The sequence below is a fragment of the Contarinia nasturtii genome, unplaced genomic scaffold (genome assembly GCF_009176525.2).
Source record: "Contarinia nasturtii isolate CC-2019 unplaced genomic scaffold, AAFC_CNas_1.1 Cnas_scaffold_414, whole genome shotgun sequence".
Taxonomy (NCBI): Eukaryota; Metazoa; Arthropoda; class Insecta; order Diptera; family Cecidomyiidae; genus Contarinia; species Contarinia nasturtii.
Genome location: NW_022197768.1, coordinates 2,981,652 through 2,992,777, shown reverse-complemented (window position 1 = coordinate 2,992,777; position 11,126 = coordinate 2,981,652). Strand labels below are relative to the sequence as shown.

The window sequence follows — 11,126 nt, the reverse complement described above, 5'->3', positions numbered from 1 at the left end:
TGTTCTCGTTGTATCTTTACAACAGAGACGACGTCGTTTGCTGTTCGAAGATTTGATAAGAAAATGAGATTTAAGATTTGAGTAATATTTTGTGTGGTATTTTGTGTGTTGAACAGTTATCAATGTGTTAGATCCACTCAGATCTATCATTTTTCCATTCATTCTCTATTATTTTCTCACCAAAAAATATAATTACGTTATGAAAAAGTATTCAGCCAGAATGTCGGGCAAATAATTGTAAATCTGGCTAGAAATCTCTTGTAGCTTTTGCTTAAATCTTTCGATTGCTTTGTTTTTAAACGAATTCCGACATTTCGCTCTTTACATAGGATATAATGCCAGTCAAACGTTTCACTTATTAACAGATAAGCCAATTTGTTTACGCTTTGGGATTTGGATTACATTTTATTTTACAAGTTAGCCGAAAAATTGAATAAAATTCAAAATCTTTTGGGCCAAATCCAAATCCAAGCTAAATTGAGCGTTTACAATGCATTCAGTGGTCGGTTAACAGATTCTCACTTGAACATTTTCGAATTTGCTTTAATTAAGCAATAAACGTGCTTCACTTAACGGATTTGTATTGCATGCACACGGATAGCATGAAAGAGTGAGAGCGAAATAAACAACTGGCTTGTTCACAAAAAGCGCGTTTAATTCGCAAAAGTGTTTTTGGTGCTGAGTAGTGTGTTCTACTTTTTCTAGCTGCTGTTGCTTTTGTTGTTATTGTTGTTGATGGGGTTTCCGCAGCTGTTGTTGTTTCACCGCTTCTTTGGATCTCATCTAATTGAAGTGCGGATTACACAGTGATTTTTGGCAGAGAAATGGCTTCAACATTAGCATTTCAGTTTTGATAATATGAAACGACGAAAGCTAAGATTCACAGATGCTCGCTCAATTCCTCGGCTAATAACTTTTATAAAGTATAATGAATCCAATTCCGATAGCCATAAGCAATGAGAGAAATGTGAACGAACCACCGCTGTACAAATACTCATATTGATATAAATCTAATCAATCCGGTGGCTTCGATTGTTATTCCGCTCTCCAAGCCCAAATGCTCGAAATAAACTGAAGCGGAGCGAACAAACCATCGTTTCAATTGCATCGATCTTGTGTAGCATGTGGGTGCCTCTACAATGTGTGTACATGTGTGCTTGCGAATATTCATAATGTCATTTTAATGCATAATTTTAGATTAGAGAGCCATAAATTGTGCAAAAGCGGCAGCTTGATGAGTTTTATTCATAATAAAACAATAATAATTTCAATAACAGCATTCAAGGCCTTAGATGAGAGTCGGCTTATGGTACAGACGCACACTCAAACAAAGCCACATTCATTAATGCGTCGTGTGCTAAATAGTATATAGATAGAACGTACAAAACACCATACAGGCAACGACGATTTAATGTGGGCACACTTCCAATTCTAAATCAAGATAAATTTACGCACATCAAAAATTTTGATTTATTGATTTAGTTTACGTTGAGCGCTTTAATTTTAATACGATCACAAATTCACATTTCCATGAATTTATATGACACCAATTTATTTATATCATTTGACTAATATTTAGTTGACTATATTAGAGAAAAATGACAATCAACAGCAATTGAATTATTTATTAAATAATATTTAATCACCCAAAACTGAATAATATTCGACGTACAGTTATTTTATTTAAAAAATCGTCTAAAGCATTGGCCAGTTAATTGAAAATGTGAGAAATGCTCTTAAGCTTTTTTCCGATCCCACCAATAATTGAGCCACGATTGAAGTTTTTTTAAACAATGAATATTTTTTGAATAATTTAGTCATAGATTTTCATTCAAAAGTTCCCCTGTTTTATGTATAAATTGAAATGTATGGAATCTATATTCATGGTAATGTGAGTCTTTGGATATGATCAAATCTCGTTCGATCATAAACAATGATATATTGCAAGATTAAAGCCCAAATCGATTCAAATGGAATGGAATAGAATGCAATTTATAAACTTTATCTTAACTGGAGCATTTCACTGGCTATTCGCTTGTCGCATATTTGACGATGAATGGCTCTGTCAATTTCTGTAAATGTGCATCAAATGCGATCCCATGGCATTGTGCACACCCTGCTACTCATAAATATTAATGAAAATAATTATTGTCGGGAACATTGACTGAAAATAGATAAATTGTCATATTACTATTTCCATTTCTCCACAAATATATGTATAAATCGACAGTCATATTATAATTTTTAGTTATACATATTCGAATTCTTGTTATCGTTGGAAATTATGCCAAAGGCTATTATTTTATTGTCACTCAATCGAAGTTCAATCAATCGGTTTGTGCAATCCAATTTCCATCGAAATAAATATTCGAATAATGCGTGCATGCAATTCGACATCGGAGCACTCCAGCAAGTGTATCGGTTGGCGTGTGTTACCGGTTTGGTAGAAGAAAAAAAAACTGCTGCAAATGCTGAAATACTGTTCACTGATGATTAATAGTGAAAACGTGATATTTGATTGCAGCCATACATGCTTTGATTTTCACCGCGCATATATAAACGTTCGTATGTGTTATTCCATTTGCATAATATTTAGCCACCAAGCTTCGGCAGCGAATGCGATGAGCAAATTTTTCAATTATCGCAACATTTTAAACAATTAAAATCTGAATAGGGTTTTGTTTTTGAAATGTCAATTGATTTCGAATGTATATTTATAGTATATATATCAGAATTTATTGATTGATATTTCTGAACAACAATTTGTGGCCATAATGCATGAATTCACCTATTGTTTAGTTTATCGAAATGCAGTGCTTCAGCCAGTCGAAAAACAAAATCGATGTAATCTACTCGGATCTGAAATTGGCCCATTTCAATCCGCAAACAAGCCGATTTGAAATTTATGAACGGTTTGTGTGTGTTGTCATGTATGAAATGAACGCTAAATGCGATTCGTGAATTTAAAATTATGAAACGAGCAGAGAGTGAGCGATGGAAAGGGGTTGGATAAGGAAAAAGATGACAAACAACAGAAATTCCAGTTTGTGAGGCCAAAGGATATCGTTTGTGACATTCATTCGCACATATTAAGGGTGTACGTGGTCATGGAATGTAACAAACAAACGAATAATCATAAATAAATCCATTTACAGAAAACAAATAGAATCAAACGCATCCACAGAGATTCACGAAATTTCCACTGACGACCAACAGCACGAACAACGAGCGAAAGTGAGTGAGAGAAAACTCATTCGCATTCGTTAGCCACTTGGCGAGATGCAATCTGTGCTCTCTCTCTCTCTCTCTCCCTTTCTCTCGTTTGAAACACAAGCACAAACAAACACCAAAGTGAATCTCTGGCCGAAAATTGCTTTCGAGAGATTTTCAAAAACGAATTAAGACAAGACGTGTTTTCGTTTAGCTTCATATTTATCTTTTTCCCATTTCTCCATCGTCTTCCGGCTTCTATTTCGTTTTGGTCGTTGTGTTTTCTTTATTTGTCCGTGTGGCTTTTTCTTTTTATATTTTTATCGTCTTGTGAAGCACTATGTTTTGCAATTGTGTTTTTGGCTTTCTTTGATTTCTTCTCGTTCTGTCTTATTTATTTTTTTTTTCTTCTTCTTTGAGCTCAAGCTCAACTACGATTTGCGGAAAGCCTATCAGATTGCCATCCCATGTAGAATCAAATGCAGCATCGCTTCGCGCATATAAATTGAGAACGAAATGCTTTAAGTAAGAAAAACGAAACGACAGAATATATTGCTGTTGCCTTCTTCATGCCACACTATATCTTCTTTTTTCCTTTTCGCTCTCTCTCACTCTTTCTCAATTCGTCCGCCAGCAAAACGATCACTGAAATTGAAAGTGAAAAATGTTTCGTTCCACTTTTTGCGCTGGCTATATGTTGGCGTTGGTCCAATCTCAGTTGAAACAAACGCATACAACGTTGACTATAAAATCAAAATTAACTAGATTGCAAATCCATTTCCCAATTTCCAATGTAAACAATTTCACTTTTTCTAACCCGCATGTTTTATTTTCGTTTGCAATAAATTTGAGTTATTTTTTTTCTCTTACATTTTATTTTCACGCGAATAAAAAAATTGCAAACAAAAACAAACATTCAAAAGTTTTGAAGCACGAACCAATTTTTGATGTGGATTTCCACGCCTAAAGTTTTAAAGTTCTTTCATTTTATTTTCATTGTCCAAAGAGAGAAGGAGAAGGAGGGACCGTGTTCGAGTGTGACATTCATTGCATTCAATGCATTATCGTAGTATTAAATGTTTGACTCACAGCTAAAATAGTGTTGTTTCTCTTGTTCGCTCTCAATTAGAACATCTGTTATCTGGCCAGCGATTATAGCGATTATAATCAATGTGGTGAAAATGTGCAAACCACATACCGACTCTTTTTCTCATTCATCCCGAACTTGTCTAACTTTTTTTTGCTTCGAATATAACATTGAGTGAAAATGGGCTTTGTGGGCGGGGGGGAATGTGTTAAAATAAAGAGATCCAGTTTTAAGTCCGACTGGATTAGGATAAATTTTTTGAAAAACGTGCACCAAAAGAGGCGAAGTGTGAAAAATGACCAAACAACAAGCAACTTGAAGCTTCCAGTATTAAATAGCAAAAGTTTTTCGATGCTATGTGTTACAATAAAGCGGTGTAGCGAGTTTAATGAACGTCTCGAACTAACTATAACTAAAGGGATATATAAACGGGAACAAGCAGCATATTATTGTTATTGTTAAAACTTGTATGTGCCACTTTTCACAATAAATTAACTACGTGCACATCGCATAATATAAACACATACAAAATATAAATGAAGTAAACTGTACGCCGCTCCAAGTTTTCATTCATTTCAAAAATCAACTGAAACTATATGTTTTGGGGAAGATTTCTCTTAAATAGTTAAAAAAAAAATCGAAATAAAGTATCTAATATTGTTGGACTCATTTTTTGGGAATTTCATGTTATGGCTCTATAAATTGTAATTAGATTACGAAAAAATGATTTTTTTTTTAAATTTCCCACTTGATAAACAAGAATCAATTATGTATTTCTAATGAAAAAAGCAAAAAAAAAACTAGACCACCAGGAAAGTATATTCGTAGACATGGTTTCATTTTTAGAAATATATCACGGCACGATTAAGACGAATTTTTATTCTTCTCCAAAAGAGGTGGGATGTGAGGATTTTGATTGGACCACAACCCACTGAATTGAGTTTACTTTGGCTCTAGACTGAGGGGATTTCTTATAAAGATATATAAAATATAGCCGTAGAAAAATGGGTTTTAGTTGCACTCCATATGCTCAGTGATTCGTTAATTGCTATTGACACTAAGACTTACTTTATTTTATCCGCTGTACTTCTGTTATGTTTATGATTTTTTTAAATAAATATAAATCTTGTAATTGATTTTACTTGACTTAATTTTTTCTGATTGTTTAAATCAGGATTCAAAAAAAATATATTATGTTTGCAAAAACCTACACAGTAAGCGTCGGCTGATATTTTTTTACTGTGTAGGTTTTTTTCAAACATAATATTTTTTTTTTAATTTATGAACATAACAGAAGTACAGCGGATAAAATAAATCGAAATACGAGCGTACATAGCGCTTCATATAGAATGCTTCTTTCACATAGACACGCGTCTTCCATGCGTCGAGCGTATCGCACTAGCACTGCTAGCCAGCAAATGCTGGCTAGCACATTACTCTAAGTAAGTCTTAGTGTCAATAGCAATTAACGAATCACTGCATATGCTTCAAGAGAGACAGCAAGGATCCTTCCTGTGTCAATAAAAAAATTATGGCCGGCGTGTGTTTACTGTACAATGTAAATAAATTTAAGTCCAAATCCATTTCAGACGATTATATTCTGTAGATTAATTATATATAATTCAATTGTAGAAGAAAGTAACAATGTGCATATTTACTTACTTTTTGCTTCTTCATGGCATCATTCATCAGCTGGTTATATGGTTATATATTTTCATATTAGATTCGAATTGACCATAAAACGATTAGAAGAATTCCATATGGCACATGCGCAAGACAAGATCTTGTTTTCAACAGACAAAATTATCGGTTTGTTTTCCAAAAATGATTAACGGTTGACGTTGATCTCATTCCCATATGACCTTTTAGAATAAATCTTTAACCGTAAAAAAATATTGATAAGGAGTCACTGCGATAACTGAACAACTTAAGTAGTGCATGTACATGTGATACAAACATAAAACCGATCATCTGTGCAGTTTCAGCTCTTATGCAATGCGTTATATTTGATTTGAAAATTTAAATCAATGTAAAAATCAAATAAAAATTAAAATTTTCAACTCATAAAATTCGAAACATATGACATTTTAAATCAAATTATTTGACTGTTTTTATTTGAACCTTTACAAATCAAATCATTGTTTTGTGATTTGATTTGTTGATTTTCAATATAATTGATTTCAAATCAGACTCACCCAAGTCAGAAACCCTGTTACGCATAAATAATGCTTATGCTACTCGCAGATATTCAGAGAATCCAAAATACCACTGTTGATAAGTTAATCAGTTATATTGGAAGATCATTCTTTTTCATGCTATTACATGTAAAGGAAAAAGAAATTTCATTCAGAAGAAAACTTATACTGATCAAATGTAGTCGAACTTTGTTCATGTAGCCAGATTATTATTTTCTAGATTATTTTTAAATGATAATTGTACAGTGTGCTGATATAAGGATTTGAAGTCAGAATTAAATTAAGAACAACAGTTATTATTTCATGCGTTAAAGTGGCATTGCATGAAAAATTATAAAGTTTGTAACATTTATTTAAATTGGATTCGTGTATGTTTTGTGATTATTTCATAAGCAGTAGTGAAATTAAATGAAGCCGCCATTCGTTTTATTATTTTTGTGTCTTATGATTTTAATTGAACAAGATGTAAATGCAAAGGAAGATGAAAAATGTACTGAGCACGGAGTTACCAAAATTGGTAATTATTTATTAGATGTTTTGCCATTAAAAAATTGGCATCCAAAAATAGTGAAATTCAAGAAATTTGTGAGAGTTACAATCAACCGTGGATGTGTACGTAGCGAATTTGAATTCTCTAGAATAAATACAGCGTATGATACGGTCACACACCAAAGTTTGTTTTTACATACATTTTTTGCTGTATTTTGTATGACGGTGTTTCGCTTTGAAATGCAACCTTTCCATACGCTGTTTTTATTCTATAGCAATCATTTATACTTTCAAATGAACGTCTTGTTTGATTTTGCCAAGGTTTTGACCGAGAGAAGATATGATAGTTATAAAAATATTATTATGATTTTTATTTCATTTGTTTCAAAACACTTTTGTTATCTAAAGTTTCACTTAATTCCTAAATTTACACATATCTCTTCCAACAGATATACTATTCATAGCCATTATAGTTGTACTCGGACTTTTTGTTATTGTAATTCTAATTTGTTTTCTTCGTGAACGAAGGAAACGGGTTCAGTTGGCAAAAATTCTTATGGGAGATCCCCAGAGAATCAACCAATATAAGCCACTGAATAACCAAGCCCACCTATTGCCGTATAAAAAAGAATTTGAATTTCCACTAAAAAAGCTTTATATCGGAAAGGTGATTGGTCAAGGTTCTTTTGGTGTAATCCACAGAGGAGTTGCACATGGAATATTATCTAATGAGGAGACAACCAAGGTTGCCGTCAAGGTATCCAATGGTATATGCGATGACGAAGTAAGTTTGAGTTGGAAATTCAACTCTTCATGAAATTTCTCACACATCGAACAAAATATGGAAACATATCAATTTGTTCAAAAATTCTTTACTAAACTGTATAGTTTTTGCTCATAAAGTGTTATATGATTATTATATTTGGCCATCCTTATGTTCAGGAATTGAGGTTATTAGTGAATGAACTGAAGATATTGATGCACATGGGTCTAAATTTGAATGTGGTGAATTTACTTGGAGCTGTTACCAAGAATATTGTACAAAGTAAATAAATCCTTTTCAATATATGAATCATTTTCAAAAATCAACATTTATTCAACTCTCTATATACTTATTTATAGATGAATTAATGATTATTACCGAATACTGTGATTACGGCAATATTGGAGATTTATTGAGAATTAATCGGGAACGTTTCATCGATCAAATTAATCACTCGAATGATACAATTAATTTATTTGAACAAGTACAAAATGAAGATGCCTCAATTGACTGTGAAAGTGATGATCAACAAGATTACGAAGTAAGTTCATTGATTCTTAGATAGAAAATTTCTTTTGAAAACGATTTCATTGATAATTTTTTTAGTTTGAAATTGACGAAAAATCTTCCATTCATTCTTCGAATTTTGAAATAACTCAGGAATATCATTTAAACGACTATTCAAAGGACCATCCGATGCGAGGAAAGTATTAAGAAAATGATATATTTTCATAACATAAATCATACTATTGTGTTCAAAATAAATTCAAATAAAAAACCTCTGTCGAGGTGAAGAATGAGTGACGAAACCGAAATGTAAAATACAACATTAAATGTTGAATTTTTTGAACGGATTGATCGATTTCGATGTTTAAGGTATCTTTGAAAAGGGATAAAACTAAAACCGGACCAAAAACTAAAGAAAATTGTACGAAAGAAATTACAAAAACGGCACCACACTAAGGTGGTTTCGTCACTCATGCGAACTGCCGTCTGCTGTGATAAGTTACATGATGAACAATCTCTCTCATCAAATCGAAAGGCTAGTTAACAGACCTTTTCTTGTTCTACATCTAGATGAAAACGAATATACAAGGCTCGATTCAATTACAACGTGTGATTTACTTTACTGGTCATTTCAAGTGGCGCAAGGGATGCATTATTTAATATCTCGCAATATTCTACACCGGGATTTGGCCGCGAGAAATATATTGCTGTGCAAAAACAACATAGTTAAAATTTGTGATTTCGGTTTGGCGCGAGATTTGCCTAGGAAAGGATATTACCGATCACGAGGACATGTAATATAATTTTAATATTCAGTACAGATATATACTACTTATATTCGAATATTTGCAGGAAGCAGTTCCAATTAAATGGTTGGCGCTCGAATGTCTTAGCGAACCGAAGTACAATGTACATTCTGATGTCTGGTCATTTGGCATCGTTTTATGGGAGCTATTTTCACTCGGAGAAGAACCATATTCTGAAAGAAAATTGGATTCTTTTGACAAGCTAGAAAAGCATTTAAAAAACGGACACCGATTGAGTAAACCACAATATGCCACTAAATCTATGTAAGTTACGAATGGTTTTTATCGTTTAAGCAATACACCAATGACTAAGAAATTCATATTTCAGATACGATATTATGATGTCATGTTGGAACACCGATCCCAAGTCACGTCCATTATTCAATAGTCTTGCAGAGACCATTTCCAAACTTATGAAACCTGATGATCTAGAGATATTTATCAATTTAAATAAACCGTTTCAATCAATGGCTGGAAAATTTAAATCTGGAAAAACGGATTATATAGCATTGCAAGAAGTTTTCTCTTGTGAAAAACTAAAAGAAAACGATGAATGTGTTGTAGAAATACCATTGCAATCTTTTGATTCATGCAGTGGAAGCAACTTGAATTTATGTAACACACTCGATGGGCACATCAATGCAATTTAACAATTCAAATTGAAACTAAAGAGCGCGTACCACTGCATGTTTTGATTGTTCAAATTGAAAGTCTTTCTAGGTGTCAACGAACCACCAAATTGCCGATCCAATTTTACGTCCATTATTCGAAAGTCTTATTTCCGATCTTATGAAACCTGGTGATCTAGAGAAATTTATCAAAATAAATCGTTTATGGGATCAAATCATGAATCAAATGCTGCAAAATGTAAAGAAGCGATAAGATTACTGCCTAAAATGATGAAAAAATAAAATTCACGTATAGTTGGCGCTACATTCTATGTAATAAGCGTATACTTTCCACTTAGTCCGTTGCAACGGAAAACAAGTTTGCATAGAATGCAGCGCCAACTATATGTGAATTTTATTTTTTATCGTTTTAGGCAATGAATCTATGGTGTTCTTATGGCTTCTTTCGAGAAACAGATTATTTAGAATTACATCGAATGCATAAAACGACGAAAATCCAAAGTCATAATATAACGTTAACTTGATTGTTCAAATTAAAGAAATACGAAGAAAATAAAGATCAAATACTACATGCTATTAGTGATACCGTTTCTTGTTGCTGCTAAAATGTTCTTGCAACCATAACTATATTAAAAACAATGATTTTTTTATGATGAAAATGCACAAAACATATACACAAAACCAATATATCCCCCCAAAAATTCAAGCGCCTCAAAACTTCGTGAATTCAAAGAATAAAATTGTTTAATACACCACAAATCGAGAAAGTAGTGCAAGTCATCGACCAAAAGTCTTGCGGTTTATGTTATATACCACGTCTGGTGAAATGTATACACTATTCTAATTTAATCTAGAAATACGGATTTAATGCCATCATGAAAAGAATTTTTTTTTCAAATATGAAATCTAGGTATTCTCGACACTCTATTGTCAAGATATATTGACCACAGTTAAAACTGCGATACTATTACAAATTCAATTAATTAAATTTTTCGTAAATATTTTTTACATAATAACGTTTAATTTTTGAAAATATCGAAAAAGTTGTGCGAAACATACAGTACACATGAATTTTACACCATTTACAAGCAAACAATCAATGTGGAATGTGACAGACAAAAAAGTTAAGGTGTTTTTCACTATAGCCACATTATGTCGATGGTCCACTCCTATTCCATATTCTATTGAGCACAAAAATTGTTTTCAATTGATTTGCCGCACCAATCGATTTCTATAAGGTATAAAAACTTTATGCCATAAATTTTCAAACAAATCGAACAAATATCGAATAAAATGCAGAAAGTTTGTTGAATCAGTTTTGTATCGATGCGATGAGAAACGTTTAAAGATATGCTTATAATTTAAACGTCTGCTTCTTCACAATGCACATTGTACATATCCGAGTTTTATGTATTCTGTATTCTTGGATGAAGAAACTAA

The 11,126-nt window shown here is 32.6% G+C and overlaps 1 protein-coding gene across 2 annotated transcripts; it reads left to right on the top strand.

Annotated features, from left to right (window-relative positions):
* Positions 1–6,669: 6,669 nt before the first annotated feature.
* On the top strand, positions 6,670–10,627 carry LOC116338643 (platelet-derived growth factor receptor alpha-like). Of its 2 annotated transcripts, none has more exons than XM_031764045.1 (8): positions 6,670–7,104; positions 7,431–7,765; positions 7,924–8,026; positions 8,104–8,285; positions 8,351–8,447; positions 8,822–9,045; positions 9,104–9,321; positions 9,386–10,627. In XM_031764045.1, the coding sequence occupies exons 1-8, from the start codon at positions 7,101–7,103 to the stop codon at positions 9,705–9,707; spliced, it is 1,485 nt and encodes a 494-aa protein (XP_031619905.1). In that variant the 5' UTR covers positions 6,670–7,100; the 3' UTR covers positions 9,708–10,627. The 2 variants fall into 2 exon arrangements, with proteins under 2 accessions (XP_031619905.1, XP_031619904.1); XM_031764044.1 differs by having other exon boundaries at positions 6,670–7,009; positions 9,386–10,626.
* Positions 10,628–11,126: the final 499 nt, after the last annotated feature.

Excerpts from the sequence above, each read along its gene's own strand:
- LOC116338643 (XM_031764044.1), top strand. The coding sequence starts at position 6,901 with ATGAAGCCGCCATTCGTTTTATTATTTTTGTGTCTTATGATTTTAATT. Across the intron at positions 8,027-8,103 it reads TACCAAGAATATTGTACAAA|ATGAATTAATGATTATTACC; the intron begins GTAAATAAATCC and ends ACTTATTTATAG. Across the intron at positions 8,448-8,821 it reads AAAGGACCATCCGATGCGAG|ATGAAAACGAATATACAAGG; the intron begins GAAAGTATTAAG and ends TTCTACATCTAG.